The sequence below is a fragment of the Acanthamoeba castellanii genome, assembly GCF_000313135.1.
Source record: "Acanthamoeba castellanii str. Neff unplaced genomic scaffold scf7180000084649, whole genome shotgun sequence".
Taxonomy (NCBI): domain Eukaryota; phylum Discosea; order Longamoebia; family Acanthamoebidae; genus Acanthamoeba; species Acanthamoeba castellanii.
The window spans coordinates 56349-78596 of record NW_004457283.1 but is presented as its reverse complement, the minus strand read 5'-3'; the positions used below and the strand labels follow the sequence as shown (position 1 = coordinate 78596).

At 59.2% G+C, this 22248-nt stretch overlaps 12 protein-coding genes across 12 annotated transcripts; 6 read left to right on the top strand and 6 right to left on the bottom strand.

Annotated features, from left to right (window-relative positions):
• Positions 1–100: 100 nt before the first annotated feature.
• ACA1_101500 (PH domain containing protein) lies at positions 101–3842 on the bottom strand (the record flags this gene model as incomplete). Its single annotated transcript, XM_004334054.1, has 14 exons — positions 101–579; positions 648–803; positions 869–1010; positions 1089–1406; positions 1479–1719; positions 1792–1993; positions 2061–2181; positions 2260–2560; positions 2628–2765; positions 2878–3080; positions 3153–3314; positions 3404–3526; positions 3606–3716; positions 3792–3842. The coding sequence occupies 14 exons, from the start codon at positions 3840–3842 to the stop codon at positions 101–103; spliced, it is 2748 nt and encodes a 915-aa protein (XP_004334102.1).
• Positions 3843–4762: 920 nt separating this feature from the next.
• Positions 4763–6060, top strand: ACA1_101490 (methyltransferase domain containing protein; the record flags this gene model as incomplete). The annotated part of the gene is made up of 6 exons (XM_004334053.1): positions 4763–4827; positions 4905–5059; positions 5164–5280; positions 5345–5410; positions 5481–5674; positions 5743–6060. 6 exons carry the CDS (start codon positions 4763–4765, stop codon positions 6058–6060), a joined length of 915 nt encoding a protein of 304 aa, XP_004334101.1.
• Positions 6061–6164: 104 nt separating this feature from the next.
• Positions 6165–8566, bottom strand: ACA1_101480 (Prokumamolisin, activation domain containing protein; the record flags this gene model as incomplete). The annotated part of the gene is made up of 11 exons (XM_004334052.1): positions 6165–6230; positions 6304–6387; positions 6449–6672; positions 6762–6863; positions 6922–7045; positions 7123–7220; positions 7311–7463; positions 7545–7777; positions 7839–8107; positions 8178–8330; positions 8408–8566. The coding sequence occupies 11 exons, from the start codon at positions 8564–8566 to the stop codon at positions 6165–6167; spliced, it is 1665 nt and encodes a 554-aa protein (XP_004334100.1).
• Positions 8567–8645: 79 nt separating this feature from the next.
• On the bottom strand, positions 8646–9495 carry ACA1_101470 (the record flags this gene model as incomplete). The annotated part of the gene is made up of 4 exons (XM_004334051.1): positions 8646–8900; positions 9005–9119; positions 9181–9296; positions 9367–9495. 4 exons carry the CDS (start codon positions 9493–9495, stop codon positions 8646–8648), a joined length of 615 nt encoding a protein of 204 aa, XP_004334099.1.
• Positions 9496–9729: 234 nt separating this feature from the next.
• On the top strand, positions 9730–13244 carry ACA1_101460 (DNAdependent RNA polymerase; the record flags this gene model as incomplete). Its single annotated transcript, XM_004334050.1, has 7 exons — positions 9730–11220; positions 11322–11438; positions 11540–11691; positions 11790–12257; positions 12362–12534; positions 12632–12898; positions 13015–13244. The coding sequence occupies 7 exons, from the start codon at positions 9730–9732 to the stop codon at positions 13242–13244; spliced, it is 2898 nt and encodes a 965-aa protein (XP_004334098.1).
• A 416-nt stretch (positions 13245–13660) lies between these two features.
• ACA1_101450 (uncharacterized protein) lies at positions 13661–14158 on the bottom strand (the record flags this gene model as incomplete). The annotated part of the gene is made up of 1 exon (XM_004334049.1): positions 13661–14158. One exon carries the CDS (start codon positions 14156–14158, stop codon positions 13661–13663), a length of 498 nt encoding a protein of 165 aa, XP_004334097.1.
• A 414-nt stretch (positions 14159–14572) lies between these two features.
• On the top strand, positions 14573–15649 carry ACA1_101440 (uncharacterized protein; the record flags this gene model as incomplete). The annotated part of the gene is made up of 5 exons (XM_004334048.1): positions 14573–14989; positions 15063–15185; positions 15268–15333; positions 15428–15502; positions 15584–15649. 5 exons carry the CDS (start codon positions 14573–14575, stop codon positions 15647–15649), a joined length of 747 nt encoding a protein of 248 aa, XP_004334096.1.
• A 388-nt stretch (positions 15650–16037) lies between these two features.
• On the top strand, positions 16038–17384 carry ACA1_101430 (uncharacterized protein; the record flags this gene model as incomplete). The annotated part of the gene is made up of 1 exon (XM_004334047.1): positions 16038–17384. The coding sequence occupies one exon, from the start codon at positions 16038–16040 to the stop codon at positions 17382–17384; it is 1347 nt and encodes a 448-aa protein (XP_004334095.1).
• ACA1_101420 (copine subfamily protein) lies at positions 17369–19818 on the bottom strand (the record flags this gene model as incomplete). The annotated part of the gene is given in 13 exon segments (XM_004334046.1): positions 17369–17410; positions 17507–17551; positions 17667–17846; positions 17926–17991; positions 18088–18165; positions 18226–18409; positions 18420–18703; positions 18806–18923; positions 18998–19069; positions 19154–19281; positions 19375–19489; positions 19575–19683; positions 19755–19818. The coding sequence occupies 13 exon segments, from the start codon at positions 19816–19818 to the stop codon at positions 17369–17371; spliced, it is 1485 nt and encodes a 494-aa protein (XP_004334094.1).
• A 101-nt stretch (positions 19819–19919) lies between these two features.
• On the bottom strand, positions 19920–20374 carry ACA1_101410 (uncharacterized protein; the record flags this gene model as incomplete). Its single annotated transcript, XM_004334045.1, has 2 exons — positions 19920–20157; positions 20244–20374. The coding sequence occupies 2 exons, from the start codon at positions 20372–20374 to the stop codon at positions 19920–19922; spliced, it is 369 nt and encodes a 122-aa protein (XP_004334093.1).
• Positions 20375–20649: 275 nt separating this feature from the next.
• ACA1_101400 (splicing factor 3a subunit 2, putative) lies at positions 20650–21610 on the top strand (the record flags this gene model as incomplete). Its single annotated transcript, XM_004334044.1, has 3 exons — positions 20650–20670; positions 20811–21440; positions 21572–21610. 3 exons carry the CDS (start codon positions 20650–20652, stop codon positions 21608–21610), a joined length of 690 nt encoding a protein of 229 aa, XP_004334092.1.
• A 172-nt stretch (positions 21611–21782) lies between these two features.
• ACA1_101390 (complex 1 protein (lyr family) protein) lies at positions 21783–22239 on the top strand (the record flags this gene model as incomplete). Its single annotated transcript, XM_004334043.1, has 3 exons — positions 21783–21901; positions 21976–22099; positions 22180–22239. The coding sequence occupies 3 exons, from the start codon at positions 21783–21785 to the stop codon at positions 22237–22239; spliced, it is 303 nt and encodes a 100-aa protein (XP_004334091.1).
• Between the last annotated feature and the right edge of the window lie 9 nt (positions 22240–22248).

Below are 22248 nucleotides of genomic sequence, written 5' to 3'. Positions count from 1 at the left end.
CGGAAAAAACCGAGAACACCGACGCGACGCAAATTACAGCTTAGGAAAACACAAGAGATATTTAATTTCTCCTTCTCTGTGTCGCCCTTTTCCGCCCACTTCACGCGTGCTCTCCGTGCGCTGGGTCCTTCTCCTCGTCGGTGCCTTGATCAGCATCGCTGATGGTGGTGTCGGCTGTGGGCTCTGGCGATCGGTCTGCCTCCTTCTTTTCACTGGCGTATTCCTCCTCGGCGGCCTCGCTGGCATTGGGGATCGGTTCCGGTGTTTTGTTGGGTTTGGGCGGCTCAAGCGAGTTGGTCCGTATTCGCTGGTGTCCGAACGAGGGACTTCGTACGCGGCTTACCGTAGGCGCAGTGTCTGCTTCCTCCACAGCCCCGGAATCTGCCACGCCCGTCAGCGCGGTCTTGAGCAGGTTGGCGTCCGAGTTGGTACGGTATTGTGCCGTCACCCATGCCTCTCGTGATGATGCGATGGAGCCTCGTCGACGAGGGCTCGAGGGGTTCTGTCCCGTAGGACTGAGAGAGGCCGTGCGTTGGGTTACCGGCGACTGCTTGTCGAGTTGCAATCCATTGCCCATACCTGAACCAAGGCACCCGGTTGTGTTACCCACAGTGGCCGAACGATCAACGAGTACAGGAGGCACATACCGACGGCCTTGTTGAGCGCGCTGATCCACTCCTTGAATGACGCGTCAGTGTCAGCGTAGAGCACGTAGACGCGAGTGGGGGAGACGATCTCGAAGGAGTTGGCCTTCTTGGCCGTCTCACTCTTGCGCAGGCTGCATTCGTTCAGATCGATTACGCCTGAAAGCAGAGAGCGCTAAGTGAATGGAGATTCTGGGCGGACCAGGTCAAATGGCCCTACGTACCCGCAGGCTGGTTATCGCCTCGTACTTTGTAGTAGAAGAGGACGGAGGTCTTGAGCACGAACCAGCGCTTCGCCCAGGCCTTGGAGATCTTTCCTCGCTGGTTGAGGTACCCCTCTCGGTACTGAGATTTCTTCTTCTTCGCCTGCACACGATGACGCATAAGAAGAAAGGCTGGTGTCAGTTGAGTGCGCAAAGCAGGATCATAGGATGCGGTGCGCACCACTCCCTGCCAGGGCCGCCACGGGTTGGCCGCCACAGGGCCGGTCCGCTGAATGCTCCGCTGGCTGACGCTGCGGGCAGATCGAGGAGAGACGAAGCCGTTGCTGGCTCCGGCCGTCGCGGGCAACAGAGCTCGAGTGGCCTCGAATCGTGCGATCTCGGCCAGGTTTGCGAACGTCTTCTTGATGTACTTGTGCTTGGTCCACTCCTCCCTCGTCGTTCTGTCACTGGTGGGTCCGGGGCGGCTGGCCTCGAGCTCGGGCGGCACACAGTGCTCCCAAATCGCATTGGCCTTCTTGTTGCCCATGTCGAGCATGAACTGCACAACACACCCACGTTACCAGCTTAGCAAATGATGGAGGGAAGGAAGAGGGGGTCGCGCATGGCGTACTTGAATCGTATCCTTGTCCCACAGATCGAGTTCGATCGAGCGCACTTTGGAGATGTGTACGCCGAGTGAACGATGGATACCGGAACACTCAATGCAAAGGTACAGGCCCAGATTGATGGACACCCATCGCGGGTCCTTCTCGCCGCAGTCGGCGCACATCTCGTTGTCGCTCTCCGCCAGGGCGTCGAGCAGCGCCTGGGGCTTAAGCACCCGGTCGTCCTCTACCAGCTCGTCACTTCCACTGTGCAAGCATTTAGCTCCGAGCACAGGACAAAAGAAGAAGAAGAAGAAGAAAAGAGACGGTCTAACGTACTGATCTTCCAAGCTCATCTCATCGGCGCTCGAGGACATCAGCGTTGGAGGCGATTGCCGCGTGAGTCTCGAGTCGGGCACCACCGACGCCGACATGGCGCGCGGCCGCGCCGGCGAAGACGAAGCCGAGCTCTTCTTGAAGTTGCTCAGCAGCAACTCGATAATGCCACGCAAGGCCGCCATCCAGAGCGCCAGGTCGTTTGCTGGCGAGCAATGTTGTTCGGGTCAATGCTAAAAACTGGAATTCATGTAAATGGAGCGCCACGGTACCATTTTCGGCTTGCAAGTGGAACGACGCATTCGGCAAAACAACGTCGAAGCAGTGATTGACCGGATCGACCACTTTAACAGAGCTGGTCAGCAGGTTAACAAATTCGAGCGGTGTCGCATCCTGTGCGTGCGTGTGGGAGAGGACGGCGGTGAGCAAAAAAGCCACTACACCGAGACCATAAAGCTCGGAAGACTGTACGCCCTGATGCTTGTAGATGTACAGAGAATCCACTTTGAGCGCCACCCAGACTCGCTTGCCGGACTTGGCCGGCGATTTCCGCTTGTACAGGAAGCCCTCGCAGATTGGCCCGCTTGGCGCTGCAACGACCTCCGCCTGTTTTTCGATCAGGAGGCTGCTGAAACTCCTCATGGGCGATCGCTCGGGTGACATCTGCGTCTGGTGCGGCGGTAGCTCGCCCGAGCTTGTCATTCCGAGGTCCTCTGCGGGGAGTTCGCCTTGCCCCAAGATGGAGGAGTCCGACATGGCTTCGGCGAGCAGTCTATTGAGAGACGAGGCCACGAATGAAGAGTTGAGATTGTGTGCGAAAACGAGGACAAACTACTTACCGCCCACTGGCTTGGCGGATGGTGAAGATCCAATTGCGCATCTCGTCGGCGTTCTCGGCGAGGACCAGTATGGACTGCTCTGGGGTAGTGACCTCGAAGCAGAGCTTCTTGTCCTCGAAACGATCTGACGCCTTGACGCTGCACTGCAACAGTCGCACTGTTGTGTGCGGTTTGGCACTGATCGCGCGAGTGGGGGGTGAGCTGTTCGGTGGAAACTGTCAGGGCGGGCCTACAAGATAGAAATACATACCCCGAGCGTGTGTCTTGCTTTGATTTGAAGATGCGCAAGTGGTCGCGAGAGAGCACGAACCACCGCTTCCGCCACTCCTTCCACACCTTGGAGTGGCTCATGGTGAGCAGGGGACCCTCCATAAGGATCAGGTTGGTGAACGACCGCTGCCGCGCCAGGTTCGAGCCGCTCATCGTCATCATGTCGTACGACATTTCCTCGTTCTGCCGTCCCACAAGCAACAAACAAGTGAGGCCAACGAGCTAGAGCGCTTTCGAGGCGCGCTAGGCGCGCACCTTCTTGGTGTCGAGGTCCAGCTCTTCGTGAAGTGGAGTGGTAAGGGGCTCCACATCATCTTCCATGGTCGTTTGGTTAGCTTTCTCGTCTTCGCTGAGCACGATCTTACAGACCATCTGCAAGGCCGACAACCACTCCTGCGCATCGGCCGCGCTGTCGGCCTGCCGTGTCGGGATGAAACAGCGCGTGGAGTGTCAAGATCCAAAGAACATAGATAAAGTCCAGCGCCAGGTCAAGCTGCAAGCAGTACCTGAAGCACCAAGTGATTGCTGGTTGAGGGCGTGATGACCTTGATGCGGCAGCCTCCCGGGTAGGTTGTGACAGGCAGCACGGAACTGAAGCGCAATTCCAGAACCAGCTCGGGCAGGGTGTCCTGGCAGGAGTGGCGTGAGTGTCAGCTACTCCTGGCTCTGGGCTCAGGGAATGGCCATCGGCAAGGCGAGGTGTTGTACCGTGGGTAATCGATAGAAGGACAAGTAAGTGGTCAGCACACAGTAGAGCCTTGGCCAAAGCTTGTTGCTCTCCTTCATGTACACGTACCCGGCCTTCACGACGTCTTTATACTGCAATATCCCAAAGCGAGAGAGCGTGAGTCCCAAGCGAGCGTAAGAGAAGGGGAAGAAGAGGAAAAACTGAACCACTTGTGGGGTGAGGTCGTGAGGGTAGGTCTGATTGCCTCGAAAGGCCATGTCCACATACTTGGCCGCCACGAAAGCGCGCCTTCCATCACTGTATACCTACTGGTCAGTGGCCTCTCCAACTCACTCTAGCCCTCCCACCTAAGGAGCCGTACAAGGGTTCCGTCTGGGAAGGTTTCTTCAGCTTGATCGCGCTCTCCAAAATAGAGTTGGCTGCCCCGTTGTACATTGCCACCGTACGCTACATACGCCCCCCTCAGTTGATCAACGCACGCCGGGAAAAATTTTTGATTGAGAGTCGGGGGGGGGGGCAGATGAAGATGGCTCACCTCGAGGTCAGCGTGGTCCAGATCTTTGATAAGCTTGATGGGCAGGCCGAGGCTAAGGTGAGCCCCAGCGCACTCCAAGCAAAGAAGGACGCCGGGCTTGACACTCGCATGTTTGGCCCCTAAAAGCGCAGATGTGGAGATGAGCACGCCTATGAAATCGAGAGAGGAAGAGGAAGCATACCCTTCACCGAGCAATCGGCACAGTTGGCGTTGTCTCGTTTGAGCTTTAGAAAGAGCTTTTCGTCTTCTTTATCTCTCTTTCGGACCGTTTCGCCCTCCTCTTTGCTCCTTCTGATTATCCAGCTCCCCCTTCTCTTCAACTTAGTAGGAGGTTGCATCCCAAGCATGATCTCCGCCGTTGGTTTCGCCCTCTCCACACAATCAACAATGTTGAGCCTCCAGCCAAGTATCTCTTCTTCTTCAAGGTCTCAACCGATCGTGTTGTCCCTTCGCCTAACACCAGAACGAGCCGCTATTCCCTTTCTTGGGCCAAGGAATTTACGGAATTTAAAGTATTATTTATTCTTTTTACTAATTTGATAAATTGAGCTTTTGTGATGAGAAATGGAGGAACGAGGGGAAGAGGGTGTGGCAGAGCTGGTCGAGCAACAAGAGATTTCTTTGCTGCAATCAGAAAAGCTAATGATTGAAGCAGAATCGGATCACCACACCGTGTACGGAGGAGGGCGGGAGTACTGGAACGCGAGGTGAGTACACGCAAGGTCCTTGAACGTTCGCTCGGTGCGCACGGCGTTACGTCACATAACGTTCAATTCATTCCTAGGTACGCCCAGCCCAAGTACGTCAAGCACAAGGACTGGTATTGTGAGTACCCCATTCTCCGGCGCCACGCCCTGGCCGTCTTCGCGCCCTACCTGCCACTCCCGGCCCCCTCCGGCTCGGCCCCACGCCTGTTGGTCGTCGGCTGTGGCAACTCGTGTGCGTCCACCCGCCTTTCGGGTTTTGTTTGGCGGAGCTCGGCGGGCGAGGAAAGCACAGGGTATCGGGTATGACCGTTGTGCCACCAATGTGTGTGCTTGCAGCCGTGTCGGCGGGACTGTACGAAGACGGATACACGAACATCGTCAACATCGACATATCCGACGTGATCATCCGGCAGATGACGGTGGAACACAGCGAGCGCTACCCGCTCATGACTTGTAACCCTCTCCCCACCAAAGACCACACCCTTCCTCCCGCTACACGGCACTAATTCCGCTGCAGACGCGGTCATGGACGTCTCCCACATGGACTTTGATGACGAGTCCTTCGATCTGGTCCTCGACAAAGGTCTTGCCCCACTCCTGGGCAGGGGGCTAAGGGGTCCCACCCACTCACTCGATTCGCTGGACCACCGCAGGAACCTTGGACGCCGTGTGCTGCGGTCCGCAGTGCTTCGAGTTCGTCCATGAGATGTGCAGCGAGATATGGCGGGTAATGCGCACCGGCGGGCAGTACGTTTGCATTAGCTATGGCCCACCCTTCCTCCGCCGGCACTACCTCCTCAAGGACGAGCTCAAGCACAAGGTGACTGATCTCTGCCTGGTTGTCAATGTTTGGTGACAACGTGGTACTCACCGCGAAGAGCTTCCGCACAACAACAACAACAACAACACCTACAGTGGCGCCTGGAGGAGCGTAAGATCACGCTGAACCGTGACGAGCAAGTGCGGTGCCTGTCCGTGCTGGAGGACGATGAGAGCGGTACCTTTTACGTCTACATCTGCACCAAACTGTCGCCGGAAGAGCAACAGGAGCGGGTAGCTGCCCACCTCCGAGAGCAGAGCGAGCGCGTCAGCGCAGCGAAGAGGAAGGAAGAAGAATGCGAGCACGAGGACGAGGACGATGGGGAAGGTGACGATGACGGTGAGTACGATGACGCAGACTTCAAAGTGGCCGACTTCCTTGAAAATCCACTTTATAAACAAAATCACACATGAACGCTGGAGTGCTGGCGCTGCACAATGAACACACTCGAGACAAAACCGCCAGTGACACGCACCACCGGATGTAGACATCGACCAACGGTTCAACATCGACTCGCCTAGACGCGAAGAGCGGCGTTCAGCAGCACCTGGAAGTCAGGCGTGCCGAGACCGGTGATGGCGTCCTAAACACCATGATGGCACAGCACATGAGAAGGCACACAGTTGCACGGACCGACCGGCCGGGAGGATGCGTACCCATCCAGGTGTTGCAGGGAAGCCCGCAGAGCACCACGAGTTCTGGTTGTTGCCCTGCGTTACATCAAACCCGACGCGTCCCACCTAGGCGATTCACAAATCCAGTGTCAGCGAGTGAGTACAGTGGGTAGGCAGGCAGGTGTACCTGGTAGAGGAAGGGGTTGAGGAAGCCGAGTGGACCCTTGCCCGCCTGGTAGCGGGCGTCGTTGAGCAGAGTGACGACGGCGGCAAATGTCGGGGCAGCCGCCGAGGTACCGGAGATGGGACCCCACAGGCCCTGGATCACCACCTCGTAATTGGTGCTCAGCGCCGACACGTCGGGCAATGCGCGTCCGCTGATGTTGTAGTACTCCGCGTCGGGCAGACCACCTGATGTGGCGCACAAACGAACGTGACGCCAGCCTTAGATTCGTTTTCTGCCTAGATGTCAGTGAATGAAGCTCTGAGAGCTAACGCACTCTGCTGCAGGTACTGCTTGACGGCGGCGCTCTGGTAGGCGGGCTGAGGGTAGTTGGCGGAGAAGCCGCCTCCGCTACCGGGCCATCCGATCTCGGTACCACCTTGTGGGGTCGGGAGTGAGCAGGCGACCACCAATGTTTGACACAATCACGCACATACCCGTCTGAGCAGTCAAGTAGGTGCCGCCCACGGCGGTGATGTAGGGCGAAGAGGCCGGGAAGTTGGCATCAAAGGTGCCACACCAGAAGGTGCCCGTGTGCCCGGTTCCGTCATCGCCAGAGGACTGAAGAAGGAGAGCACCGATGTTAGTAATCACGTTGGCGAATGGCAATGAAGGCCGGGAATGGTGGCGATTTATACCGCCAGTAGGGAGAAGCCGAGCAGCCCAAGCTTCTGGAATTCGACGTTGACTCTGTTCATGGTGCCTGCATCGTAGGAGCTTTCGCCGCTGCCGTAGCCTGCGCACAGCCGCAAAGGAATGTGAATGGCTGGCGTAGAAAGGAGGAGCAATAGTCTGCGTGAGAACAGCAGCGGCCCGGGCTACGCACTGACGGAGTGAACGCGCGGAGCGCCGGGAGTGGCGGCAATCTTGATGCCCCAGGACACCAGGTCGAAAGAGTCCTGGTAGAACACCCAGGTGGGCACATTCGTCGCCACGGCCATGATGTACTCCGTGTCCAGCGACGCTTCGCCCAGGTAGCCTGCAACGTCAGATGGCTAGATAAGTTGTTGAGAGCTGCGATTAAAGAAGCCACCAATCTGAAGGCCACTGCAGTCCGTACCAGTGTCGGGGTGATTGCTGCCGACGATGAGGGAGATGTTCTGGAGCGGCAGATCGAACTTCTTCTCGAAGATGGGGATGTCCGACGGGTAGAAGTACTCCTGCTCGAACTCGGCCACAGCCTGGCTGCTGTTGTCCGCCTTGCCCACGGCGTTGTTGATCTTGTAGAGGCTCTTGATGATGCCCGGCGTGATGCTGACGCCGGGCTCGTCGGCGTAGGCGCTCGCAGGCCTCCTGTCATCCACGACTCACTCGTGTGAGCAATGGCGGTGAAACAGAGAGGGGCCGAGCGTACGATTTGACGACGGGAGGGAAGTCAACGAGTCCGCTGACGCTGTAGACGAGCTCGGCAATGTGCGCGGGCAGGGAGTACTTCTGCTCCCTCGCGCGGAGGATGAACTGGGGAATGGTACTGGCCTCCTTGGCCCTCCGCACATAACGCACGAGCTCCACGCCAAAGAGGCGCTCGGCCGCGGCAGCGGGCATCGTCACGATGATGTAGTCGCCCGTGGGCACCACTTCCGTCGCCGATGGCGCACCGCTCTGCAGCCACTCCAGCACAGCCTGCACTCGCGTGGCAAGGCGTGTCGGATCAGGCACATCCCACAGCAGGTCCATTGGGGGGGGGGTGTACTTGGACATGGGCAGCTGGGGGCGCGATGAGGCCCCTGAGCTGGGGCACGGTCATGAAGTGGCCGTAGTCGCGGCTCGTGGGGTCCGACACGGCCCAGAACCTCCTCTCCAGCTCGTCCAAGTTGCGCTGCTTCAGCTCCACACGCAGCTCCACCTGATGTGGTCCACACCAGTGCCTTCGATTGTAGTGACCGTTGGGGGGGGGGGCAAGCGACCGAGTAGTGGACGTACCGTCTGGCTGGGCGAGTCAAATCTGTCGGGAGAGACGGTCCAGCCGTACTTCGACGGGGGCACAGTCCCACGCCTCACTTCCGGCTCGTTCCCGCTGAAGCTCGCCGCTGCCGCCGCGACAAGCACAAGGACCACCACAGCGCACCTCATCTGCTGCATCTCGTTACACAAAACGAAAAATGATAAATACAAAATGAGTGAGTTTTATTGGCTGACACGCACGGAGAGACACACTGAGTCACTTGGCTGGAAGCGCAGTGGCGGGGGTGGCGATGGTGGTGGCGGGAGCAGCGACGACATCGGGCTGGGGTAGGAATGTGTTGTAGTTGATGAGGCTGGCCTCCTTTTGCATCTCCTGGAAGCACTCGGGAAGCTGGCCCTTCTGCACCGCGGGGGAGCCGCCAAAGATGGTAAAGGGCGGGACCACAGTGCCGGGCGCCAGCACGCTGCCCTCTTCCACCCAGCAGCAGTCCTTCAGCACGCTGTGTCTCCCCTGCACACATGCAAGGCGGAGGTGATGGCACATCATTGTTCGTTCGATCGATTGCGTTAGTTTACACCTCCGCCTGGCCGAGGAGAGAGAAAGGGCACGCATACGAGAACGGCACCGCGGCCCACGTGCACGTAGGAACCGATGGAAGTGGCGCTCACGATGCAATCCTCCTCGATGTGGACGAAGTCGCCGATTGTGACGGGAAAGAACGCCACCGAACTGTGCATGCGGAAGAAGTGAGTGAACGCGAGCGCAGCGGCCACAAAGCGGAGAGACCAACCCTTGGTATCGCTTGTGGGCTGGTCGAATGACCACGTTCCTCCCAATCACTGAATATTTACCCACGTTCACCGCGCCCAGGTCTCCTCGAATCATTGCCCCTGGCATCACGACCGTCTGCAAGACGAGCTCATAGTTGGTGAAATCCAAGGCAGCAAAGATACTACTCGAGATCAGTGCGTAGTACCTTTCCGTGCAGTCGAATGTTTTGGCTGCCGCACAAGATGGATTTGCGGCCGACCTTGTTGCCTGTGTGCGTCTCGATGAACTCTGATTTTTCATAGTACTGCGCTGGTGGTTCTGATGTCGCCTCCATCTTTGCCTGCAATCTTATCATTTCTTCATGTTTTCCTTCACCTTCCATGTTTCCTTCATCTCATTATTGTCGACGGAGGAAATTTGCTGGTCCAGCAGCCGGAGCTGTCCACTGAGATTAATCAGTCCTTTTCCGCTAATTGCTCGCGATCACATCGCATCGTGACAGATCCTGTCCCTCGCGAGCACTTACGCCTCGTGGAGTTCTCTAAGCATCTCTCAACCATCCTAACACATGTCTCTTCTACGAGCCCGACAGCCAATTTTGGGGAGATCCCTAACATCAGGCCCGATTCTTCCGCGGGCATCTCTACCCTCATCAACGATTTTGCGGCACGATCAGCTCCGATCTTCTACTCGACTTTTTACTTCCTCATCTGCGTCATCTCCCTCTTCGATTCTCTTCCCTCTTTCCCGAACCGGTCCATCTTCATCTCGATCCTCCACCACGGCCAATTTTGCCCGCGCCAAGCATTCAACTTCGACCCAGCCCAAGGAGCCGGTTTTCATCGCCTCCCTCCAATCTCACAAGGAATCGGCGCCTGTGACAAAGTCGGCATCTCAGACCGAACTCGAGAAGCAGCAGAGAGAGTGGGAGGCCAAGCGCGAGCTTGAAAATCTCGAGTACGAATGGGAGACCAAGTCGGTGGAGAAGGCCGTCGAGCGCTACAAGAAGATTTCGAAGAGTCTCAAGCAACTGGGGCTCGCCTTCGAGCTGCTGCAGGGCAATCAGATCCTGGGCCACTGGTTCGAGCCCCTCTGCGCAGCCATCCGGGCCGAGCAGAACGCGGCTCTCCTCAAGACCTCTGCCGCCGATGCGGCCGCCTCGCCGACGAAGGGGAAAAAGAAGACCCAGAAGGCTGAAGATCGCGAGCTCAGCGCCTACCTGGTCACCATCCCGCCCGAGAAGCTGGCTGTCATCACCATCCACGAAACCATGTGCGAGATCTTGAAGAGCCATCATCCCGAGGGTGCACCGTTCGCCGCGCTCGTCGTGGCCGTGGGTCGAGCCGTCGAGTACGAGTACAACTGCGAGCGCCTGGCCAAGGAGGGCTGGAAGCCGCAGCTGCGCAACCGCTCGGCCACCCCCACCAAGCAGCAGATTTGCTCCCTCATCCGCACGCAGAGCCGGGCGCAGTTCGAGGACGCCTCCTGGGGCGCCGCGCTGCACGCCAAGATCGGCTCGCTGCTCGTCCAGCAGCTCCTCGGCACGGCCACCATCGCGCGCAAGGCCGAGGAGGCCGACGTCGCCGCCGCCCAGTCGTCGCCCGCTCGGCTTCTGTCCGGAGCGCCGCGCAAGAGACCCGCGTTCGTCACCAAGGAGGAGGCCCTTCTCGAGCCGGCCTTCAACCACCACCAGGCCATGCTCAGGGGCAAGCTCACGGGCTTCCTCGGGTGCCACGAGCAGGTCCTGGCCCTCATGGAGCACGAGGAGGTGCAGCGCGGTGTCATGCAGGCCCGCTACATGCCCATGCTGGTCGAACCCCAGCCGTGGGTCGCCCCCAACCAGGGCGGCTACCTCGTCGCGCGCACCCAGGTGCTCCGCGCCAAGGGCTCCCGCATGCAGACCGAGGTGCTGCGCTCCGCGTCGATGGACAAGGTCTACGAGTGCCTCAACCTCCTTTCCTCGACCCCGTGGCGCATCAACAACCGTATGCACGAGGTCATCTGCGAAGCTTGGGACAATGGCGGCGGCATTGCCGACCTCCCCAGCCGTACCAACCTTGTACGGCGTCTTCTCCTTATATCTGTTCACACTGCGAACGAACCACTCTTCTCACGTGAGAAGCTGACGATCGATCCTCCTTGTGACGCGCGCTCGTGCAGCCTGAACTCGAACCGCCGGCCGACTACTACTCAGATCTCGAGGTCAAGCAGAAGTTTGATCGCGAGCGCAAGAAGGCGAAGATCGCCAACTACAACCTTCATTCGCTCCGTTGCGACGTGACCTACAAACTCCAGGCAAGCTCTCGCCCACCTCACACCCCAAAGAGAGATGTCGCGCGACGCTCGACACTCACGCTCTTCTTCTTGTGCGCCTCCAGGTCGCGAAAGAGTGCCAGGACAGGACATTCTACTATCCCCACAACATGGACTTCCGTGGTCGTACCTACCCCATTCCGCCCCACTTGAACCATCTGGGTCAGGACCTGTGTCGTGGTCTCCTCACATTTGCCGAGGGCAAGCCTCTCGGCGAGTCCGGATTGCGATGGTACCTTCTGCTTCCCTCGGGAGTTCGAATCGCTTCTCGCAGCTGCCTGGCGTATAACTTCCGCGTCCCCCATTGATGTGCAGGCTGAAAGTGCATTTGGCCAACGTGTTCGGCAATGACAAGATCACGTTCGAGGACCGCGTGCGATTCGTGGAGAACAACATGGAACACATCATGGACTCGGCGTCCAATCCGCTCGGCGGCCAGCGCTGGTGGCTGAAGGCCGACAAGCCGTGGCAGTGCCTCGCGGCATCGATCGAACTCATCAACGCCTACAACAGCGGCCAGCCCGAGACCTACGTCTCCACGCTGCCCATCCACCAGGACGGCTCCTGCAACGGCCTGCAACACTACGCCGCCTTGGGCGGTGACGAAATGGGCGCCCGACAAGTGAACCTTCTGCCATCGGAGCGACCGCAGGACGTGTACTCGGGCGTAGTGGAACTTGTCGTACGGCGACTCGAAGACGATGCTGCCAACGGTGTGGAGATCGCTCAGCGGCTGCTGGGCAAGGTGGACCGTAAGGTGATCAAGCAGACCGTGATGACCAGGTGCGGCTTCGTTTGCCAACCCTTTCTCCCCTCGCCTGCCGCATTGTACAAGGATTTCCTTCTGACCGCTCGGCACCTTTTCTTCTCTTTCTTTTAAACAACAGCGTGTACGGCGTCACGTTCATCGGAGCGAGGCAGCAGATCGAAAACGCGCTGAAGGACAAGGGCAAGGTGTCCGACGACGACATGTTCCTCGCCTCCCGGTATCTTGCCACGTCGACCTTCTCCTCCATCAAGGAGATGTTCAGCGGAGCGAGGGAGATCATGACTTGGCTCAGTACGTTCTTCAGCCTTCTGTCGCCGCCTCTCTTTCGTCTTCATCAATTATAGCGTCGTGACTCACACTCTCTTTGTTTGACTTGACGTGATTGCAGGCGATTGTGCGACGCTGATCGCGAAGCAGGGTAAGCCCGTAACGTGGGTCACGCCCATGGGTCTGCCGGTGGTCCAGCCCTACCGTACCAAGGGCAAGCAGACCCAGACCGTTGTGACGGCCCTGCAGAACGTGATGCTGGTCAAGGAGGAAAACGACAGCCTGCCGGTCAACACCCGAAAGCAGCGCACTGCCTTCCCGCCCAACTACGTCCACTCGCTCGACTCCACCCACATGATGCTCACCGCTCTCCAGTGTCACGAGGCTGGTATGCGTGACCTTCTTCTTCTTCTTCTTCTTCTCGCAGTCTCCTCTTCGTGTTGCGTTGCCAGGAAAGACGACCGGCTCGTACTGACACTTTTTCTTGTGTGCAATGCACGACAGGCCTCACGTACGCGTCGGTGCACGACAGCTACTGGACGCACGCCTCGTCGGTGGACACGATGAACCACATCCTGCGACGAACGTTCGTCGACCTCCACTCGCAGCCGCTGCTCGACGACCTCCTGGCGCACTTCAAGCGCACCTACCCCGGCATCGAGTTCCCGCCCGTGCCCCCCAAGGGCGACCTCGACCTCAAGGAGATCATCAACAGCCCCTACTTCTTCCAGTAGTCTGCCACGAGTGAGGGCAGCAGGATCTTGTCGTTCGAAACATCAAAATAGCAAAAGGCCGTTCATCAGAAGCTGACTGAACATGACCGGGCGCGTTTCTATTTACAAGGGGGGTTGCAAATGATGCATCATGTAGAAGATATGTAGACGAAATGTAGAAGATATGTACAAGACTAAATAACAAACCAACCTGACGCAACGATTGGTCACGCGGAAGTTCAGGCTGACAGGTCCGAGTGGGCGTCGCACAGCTCCGGCGAACTCCTTCTTCGGCGGCGGTTGGTCGGTCAGCCACTCGTCCCCGCCGCGACCCTTCAGCGCTCGTCACACACACAGGCCTGGCATCGCCAAGCGAGGAGGGTCGACGCGTCGCACATGCGGACGGGGGTGGTGTAGAGTGTGAGCGTCGACGCAGCTCACGAGCTGGGCTGGGTGGTCGGGGCGTCCTCCATCAGCACCGCGTCCTCCACGCCGGCGTGATGATGGTGGCGGGTGAAGGGGTTGGTGGTCGGCTCGGCGGGAGTAGTAGAAGAAGAAGCGGCGGCAGAGTGCTGCTTGCAGAGGGAGAGCTGGGAGGCGAGGAGGGCGCACAGGCGGTCGTTGCTCCTGTGCTCCTCCCAGTCCCACTGGAGGAACACCACCGACCCGCGTCGCTGGCGCTTCAGTAGCTCGAGGGCCATCACGTCCATCACCATGGGCGCCGCGTGGCTCATTCGTCGCCGTCGAATGGCCGCGGCACAAGCCCCGCTCGGCGAGGACGTAGACGTAGAAGAAGGAGAGGAGGAGGCGAAGTTGTGGGTGCGGTCTACCGAGATGCTGGCTCGTCGTCCGCTGTTGGCTCGCCTGCTGTTCAGAGTCGCGGCGGCCGTCATGGCAGTCTCACGCCGGCTCGCGCTGGCGTTCGCTCTCTTCATTTCTACTTCCATGGCTGCTTTGTGTGACTGGTGGTCGTGCAGTTCAACGCGAACTCTTCACTTGTTGAGCTTCTTCCAGCGTCTGGTGTGGAACGGAGGAGTGTCTGGCAGAAAAGAAGCGGGGCAAGTCGAAGGAATGGTGAAGAGGATGACACCACTCTCCCTCAGCTCCGCTTCCTGGACAAGAGCTCCATTCTCCTCCACACATGGCAACCTCAAGTCCGGTATCTCTGGATGGCAGGTGGTCGCTCCGAAACTCCCTCCCGACACTTTTCCAGTGCCACGTCATCAAAGGTCAAAACGAGAAAATGGCAGATTTCTCTAATTTTTATTCAGACTTATTTCCGTAAATAAGTTTGGTAGTTTCTGTAATTTTGCCCCAATCTCCATCTCTGCAGAATTTAATCGTTCAAGATGGAGAAGAAGAAAGGTGGCAAGAACAAGAACGAAAAGGCCGAGAAGCCCAAGAAGGCCACGGAGGTGAAGACGGCGACGACAGAAGCGCCGGCGAATCCCAACAAGAAGAGGAAATGGGCGGACATTCAGCGGGAGCGAGTTCAGGCCAAGGCCTTGGCTGCCGCCAATGCCCTGGCCTCCTCGGCCACACAAACGGAAGCGGCCAACAGCAAAAAGGAGGAGAAGAAAGAGAAGAAGAAGGAGAAGAAGGAGGACAGCGCCACTCCGTCATCTTCTGCCGCCGCCACTCCGGAGGAGGCGAGCAAATCACCGGCTGGTGGCGATGAGAAAAATCAGAAAAAGAAGAAGAAGAGGAAGAGGAAGAAGCAAAAGAAGCAGCCCACCAAAACGGGGCCAGATGGCGAGGTCATTCAGGTACCAAAAAATCCTCCTCCATTTTTTTAACGATTTAAATCATGAAGATTAACAAACGCGCGCGGGCGAGTAGAAGGAGACCAAGGATGAGGCGAGCTTGACGTACTTGAAACTGTGGGACACCGATCGATCGCAGTGGAAGTTCCGCAAGCTCCTCCAAACCCACCTCCTCACCATCGCCTATGACGAATCCAAGGTACGCCCTGCGTTTTGTCGACCCAGCCATGGACATCGGGCCTGATGGCGATTGGTGATGTTGATGGTGTGGTGGTACGCAGGTGTCGAGGGAGTACTGGGCCATGTTCGTCCGCTACATCCTCGCCGTGCAGGGCAAAGCGCGACAGGTGCGTAGCTCTTACTTTGCGAGATCATCATCGCCCTTTGTTCTGTGTTGCACTCACCCCAGGCGCTTGCGCTCGCGCTCTCTGACCAAACCAGCAAACGTTGGAGGGCGCCAAGCGGATCGTGGCCGAGGGCGTACGCGTGACCGAAAACGAAGAGGAAGCCAAGCTGGTGCACCACCTCCCCCACCCACTTCTACTTCTCATACTACTACAACTCGCACACACGCACTGACGGTCGTTTGGTGCGCAGGCCACGACGCGACGCAATCGCGCCAAGACGCTGATCAAGGCCATGACGTCAGCCAGACCAGAATAAACCCCACAAAGGAAGGAAGGAAGGAACCCCTCCCTCAGTGGCCTCTATTCAAATATTGGTTGGCCAATCTTTATGCGAAGTTTCCATCGCCTGAAACCGCACTTGTAACCAATGGGAGTCATCGGATAGTTTTATGATCTACCACGCCATTGGCCCGTGCTGCTCGGCCGAATTTCCCGCTGCTTTGTCTCCGCCTACTGCAGCGGTAGTCTGCGGGTTGGTCCTCATCGACCTCCCCTCCCCACCTCCTCATAGCCTGCGGTCTTCCCTCTTTCTCTTTGGCCACACCCCACCATCATTAGACCATCGCCACCAACCACACAACACATCCACCACCACCATCGAAAACGAACGACGACACGAAGAACACGGAGAAAACAAGCAAGAGATGAAGGAGGAGGACCACGATGTGGTCACCATCATCGACGGCGATCTCAACAACGACGACAGCAGCAACAGCGCGGAAGAGGAGGAAGAATGTAGCGACTGGGTGCTGCTGGGCCTGTGCCTGCTCAATGCGTCGGCCTACCTGGGCATGATGCTGGCCAAGGCCTGGGCCGGCCTGTCCCACGACGCCACCGCGCTCGACTTCGCCTCGCCGCTCACGCCCGCCCCGTGGGTGGCCGCCCGCGTGTGGGACGCCATCACCCTCGCGCTCCTCCTAGTCTTCCTCCTGTGGCCCTTCCTCCCATGGCTCTCGCCGGCCCGCAAGCGCGACGTGGTCCGGGTCTCGCAGCCCTTTGTCCTGGCCTGCGCCAGCCACGCCATGTGGAGCGTGCTGTGGTCCTACGGCTTCCTGGCCCTGAGCGCCCTGCTGTCGGCCACGGTGTGCGTCCAGCTGATGGCCGCCAGCCTCGCGCTGGCCCGGTCGCCGCCGCTGTTCCGCCTGCCCTTCGGCCTCTGGCTCGGCTGGGAGGCCTTCGCCACGCTCAGTCAGGCTAGCGCGGCGCTCTACCACGAGGCGGGCCTGGCCTTCTTCGGCTCAGCGTGGTGGTCGGCGGCGGCCATGCTGTCGCTGACGGCCGTGGCCTACACGTGGGGCTCTATGGCCGACGACCCGTTCTTCTCGGCGGCCTTGGCGGCGGCCCTCTTCGGGGTGACCCAGCTGCACCACTCGCTCGTCGTCTCCCGCGTGGCCTACACCTGCTGCGTCGCCCTGACGGCCCACGCCCTCATCGTCTGCCTCACCAACTTCGATGCCGCTCGACGCGAGCAAGCGCCGGCCGATGGCGACGACGATGGCAGCGATGAAGATGCGTACGAATGCGAAGAAGCTGCCCTCCTGCTGGCTGCTGGCGACGAAGATGGAGGAGCGCAGCAGCATCAGCAGCAGCCTCGCCTCGCCTCCGCGCCTCTGCTGTCGCTGCCGATCGAAGACTCGCTGCCGCTATACCCGACCACCCTCTACGTCGCGCGGCCCCCGATGGCGGCCGCCGCCGAGGAGTTCGGGCAGTACCACCAGTACTACTACCCCAGCTACTCGGCCTACCATCATCCCGCCGCCGCCACAATCGAGCCTGCCCGACGAACCCGCCAGCTACGCCGGCCGAGTTCAACCCGAGCTTCCCCGCCTTCTTCCCCTATCCCTCTGCCCCACTCGCTCCCACCACGCAGTGAAGAAGCCTTCCTCCAGCATTGCATTCCACACACACCCACTTATCAATCAATATGTACATACCAGCATTCCGAACCAGCATTCTTAGCATACTTGTTGTTATGTTATTTGCACGGGTAGTGGAGGCGGACCAGGGTGGCGTAGCACTGCAGCCGGGGGTGATGCGGGAATGGGGCAGGACATGAGTGTGGGCGGGTTGAGAGGGCGCGCGCAGGGGGGTGGGGTAGAACCTCATCGCACACCCGCTGCGGGGTGGGGTCGGGCGAGAACGGCAGGAGCGAGCTGTACTGCGAGCACGTGTCGCAGAAGATCCCACCACAGTACCTGCAGTGGTGCTGTGGAGGGCGGGTTAGCGTTTATGTGACTCCAAACGTGTGAGTGGGTGGCAGGGGAGGAGGGCACCCGTCGCCAGAGGAGGCTGAACTCGGACTGGCACCGGGTGCAGTGGGTGGCCGCGTCGTCCCGCTCCCACTGAGGCGGCTCTGTCCTGAGCAGGCTCTCCTCCTCCTCCTCTTCATCCTCGCTTTCTACTTCCTCTTCGCCGCCGCCCGACCGGGCCTTGCGTTGCGCTTCCGCCCACACCTACGCGCGAACGCACCGCAGGTGTGAATGTCGGAAGTGTGTAGGGGCGTCGGGTGATATGACGAGCTGGGCAGTGTACCGCTGGCAGGGAGCTGGCGGGCGGGTGAACAGGCCGGAGGTGGTTTTCGTGCATGTAGCCGACCAACTGAGGGAAACAGAAAATTGTATTGTCAGTCGAAAACGATCACTGGGCGTGTGGCACGACGTGCGGTGTGCAGCCAGAGCAGTGCAAGCAACCAACCTGCTGTGGCACGTCCTTGAGCAGCTCAGCGGACAGTTCGGAGGGCGGCTGATCCGTGTACTCCGCCATGGCCACGAACTGTTGGTGGTCGAAAGATATGTGTGAGCAAACAAAAAAGTCACGCGGGGCCAAACGAACGTGGTGTGCGACTGTCACCTTGACGTTGGGGTGGCTCTCGCAGAGCAGGTCCATGTTCGTGAAGTCGGCGTCGCCCACGCCCACGATGAGAATGGAGAGGGGCAGCGCGCTGGCCTCCTCGATCTGCTGCACCGTCTCCTCCATGTCGTTGATGATCCCTGGGGTCCACAAACCACCGCCTCGCCTGAGCGCACGCCGACGCGGAGGCGGGGAGGTGGAGCTTACCGTCGGTGATGATGAGGAGGACCAGGTGCGACTGCCCGCCGCCTATGGGTCCGTTGGCGGCGTACGTGGCGGCCTTGTCGCCGATCTGGGCGAAGTGGGTCGGTCCGCGGAGCTTCACCTTCGTGAGCGCTCCCCGGTAGCACTCGAGCAGGCCCTCGACGCCCTTGGCCTCCGGCCTCTGGTCGTCGAACGTGAGCGCGAAGCAGTGGGACACGCTGTGTCCGAGTGGTATCTCTGCGCCATACCCAAACGCCTGTGTGTGTGGTGTGTGTGTGTGTGTGTGTGTGTGTGTGGTGTGTGTGTGGTGTGTGTTAGGAGAGAGCACCAATCGATGACAGGTGTGAGGCGGTGGTACGAGGATGTGCTTGGAGGCGCAGTAGTGGGAGAGGGGTTCTGCCACGGCGCGAACGGCCATTTCGTACTGGTTTGGACCACCGCCCACGTAGTGCAGGCTGCTTCTCTTCTCGGGATCGCTGCACGCAACATCGCACGAAGACAGGCGCGTGAGCTTGACCACGCACGGATGGGGCTGGTCGAAGAGGAGTACCCGTTGGAGGCCGTGAAGTCGATGGCCACCATCACCGATATCTCGCACCCGCCCGACACATAGTCGAGGAAGCTGCCAACACGTGAACACTCATCAGCGCAGGTCGGCGCCATAAAAGCATCATGGGCGAGGCAAGCCCCACGGAGGTGTGCGCACCTGTAACGCTTGATGAGGTGGTGGTGCAAAAGGTTGACGGCTCCGGCATCGGCTCCGTCAGAGGTGCGAAGCTTAAAGGCATGGTCCTTGTCGGCCTTGTCGGCCTTGAAGAATTCCGAGGCATTCACCTGAACGTGTGTGTGTGTGTGTATGTGTGTGTGTGTGTGTGTGTGTGAGCGCCGCCTGCCGGGGACACCCTCGATCAAGAGTGATGACAGTACCTGGCAGTGGCCGATGGAGTACGGTCCCGTGAAGGGGGAATTGAGCAAACAGTCCAGGCGCAACTGCTCTTCGGCGTGGCCAAACAGGTGCTTGACCGGCACTTGCATCGGGCGCCTGCACATGGCACACGGAGGGATTGCATTGGCCAACCAACGCAAACGGACAACAAGTGTGTGGGGATGTCGGGATGTGCACTCACCAAATGGGTTCGGTGGTGCCCAGGACGGTCCCGAAGACGAATTCGGTCCGGCCCACCTGCTGCCACCCGGTCGCCCGGTCGTTCAAGGCCGAGATCGCCAGCGCCGCATCTGTGGATGCCCGGACATTAGCGCCGCTCGAGCCGGTGTACATGTCCCACCAGCTGGCCCGGGCCACGTACCGCCGGCCTTGGGCAGTCCCCGCGCTCGCATGTAGAGACACGCGATGTCCCGCGTGTTGCTCATCTCTTCGCCCTGGATCTCTAGCGTGCCTGCCCTCACACCAGTACCCTCACGTCTGTCGCGGCAGAGGTTATTAAAACCGTCGATGCGGCTCAGGCTCAGGATCATGCGGGCGCGGTCACGTACGTGAGTGGCAGGGACAGGCGCATGCCGCGCGTGGAGAGGAGGGCAGGCAGATCGAGCTGGGCCTCACAGTTGTTGTTGGTCGCGGTGGTTCGTTTGCCTCCCGCCCCACGACACCGCCCGATGATGAACTTGAGCTGCTTGGGCGAGTGGAAGCAGTGCTCCACCTCCACGACGGTGAACCTCACCCCGTTCTGTCGATCGGCTTCAGTACCGCTCCTACATCCCAGAATCGGCCCAGCCGAAGTTATAGTAGGTTGGTGATTGCAGGCACTAGTTCATTGCACAGAGCAGGGCCGACGTACGGGAGAGGCTCGTGGACGCTGCTGGCGATTTCTCGCCAGGTGGAGGTCTTTGGCTCACTCGACTTGCGCCAGACCTTGAGCTGCAGGCTGCCCCTCACTTCTTCATCCAGCCTTGGGTGTAGTGGCGTCATTGGGGGGGGGGCAGACAGTAAGTACTAGCACTACTACTGGGTGTGGAAAATGCTGCGTCTTACCGACATGTGAGGGTGAGTCCAACGGTGGTCGCGTGGCTGCTGTGCTGGTGTCCCTCCTCCATCTTGGGGCCAGTTTGTGCTTTGTTGAGGCGCCGAAATTTCGTGAACGCCAGAAGAAGCTGGGAAATGTACAAAAGGAAAATATAAGATGTGAATTTGATCGGTTTGCTCTCTCTTCATTTCCACCCCCGCAATCCGCAGCAAGCCACAAAATGGGGTCCATGGAGAGAGGAGTACGTACCCTATTCAACCTTCTCCTCACGTTATCGAATCGTGCTCACCCCCCCCCCGGCCGTAATTTGATTGATAATTTGATCGATTCTCGAACTGCAATCTAATGCTCATTACACTGATTTGCTCCTTGTCTCTATAGGCCAAGACGGGATCGGGAGGCATCGCTTCCGAGTCGCAGGCCAATGCCGACCGAAGGGAGCGGCAGAGGCGGTTGGCGATGGAAGTCATCGATCTGGCCAAGGATCCCTACTTCATGAAGAACCATCTGGGCCAGTACGAGTGCCGCCTCTGCCTGACTCTCCACTTGACCGAGGGCAACTACCTGGCCCACACCCAGGGCAAGCGGCATCAGGACAACCTGGGCCGGCGTGCCGCTCGCGAGGCCAAGATGGCCGAAGGCGGGCCGCTCGGTGCTGCGGGCGTGCAGCCGGCCATCCAGAAGAAGGTGATGCCGCGCAGGACGATCAAGATCGGTCGGCCAGGGTACAAGGTCACGAAGCAGATCGACCCCACGTCGGGCCAGAAGAGCCTCACCTTCGAGATCAAGTACCCCGACATCGGCGAGGGCATCCAGCCGCGCCACCGGTTCATGTCGTCCTTCGAGCAGAAGGTGGAGACGCCCGACCGCAACTTCCAGTACCTCCTGTTCGCGGCCGAGCCCTACGAGACCATCGCCTTCAAGATCCCCAACTGGGAGATCGAGCGTGGTGGCGGTGGCGAGGAGTCCAAGTTCTACACCAACTGGGACAGAGACTCACTCACGTTCACGGTTCGTTCTAACCACACACTCCTACCTTTTCTGCCGAGTGCTGAGTGTTGTGTGCGGTGGCCTCCGCAAGGACGATGTGCTGAGTGTTGTGCTCACTTGCGTGCGTGCAATCCACGTGGTGGCATCGACAGGTCCAATTCTCGTTCCACAACAACGTGTCAACGGCGTAGTCATCTGGCGTTGTACAGTCCTCTCCCCATCTCATTCTTCCTTCAACAATACACCTCTTGCCCCACCAACACGTCTGTCTGCATTGAACGAGGTGGAGCCTTGGCCGTGCTGCTGCGGCCCACAAGAAAAAAAACGGAAATAATAAAATAAAATAACAGATAAAAACAAAAGATGAGCAGGGTGGGTGTCTCAGCGAAGGCAGCGCGCACGGAGGCCCTGCGACTGTACCGAGACGTGCTGCGGGCATGCCGCCTTTTCGACACCACCCGCAATGAGCAGGGGCAACTCATGTGCACAAGCCCCCCCCCCCAAGAACACACTGGTCTGTGCCGCGCTGACGCCGGAAGGGACTGGGCGTGTGCAGGAGCGACGTGCTGCGCACAAGTGCCCGGAAGGAGTTCGAGGGCGCACGCGAGGAGCGTGACCCCGAGACGGTGGCGCGCATGATCATCACCGGTCGCGACTGCGTCATGCAGATACACGACATGGTACGTCCCACACGCGCCACTCGCGCACTGGTGGTGGGCGACGTGCCACTGCCTGACTAAACCGACTCGCACACGCACAGGTGGCAAAGAGGCAGCATGAGCTCATGACCGGAGAGAAGGAGCCACCAGCCACGCAGTGACGGGAGAGC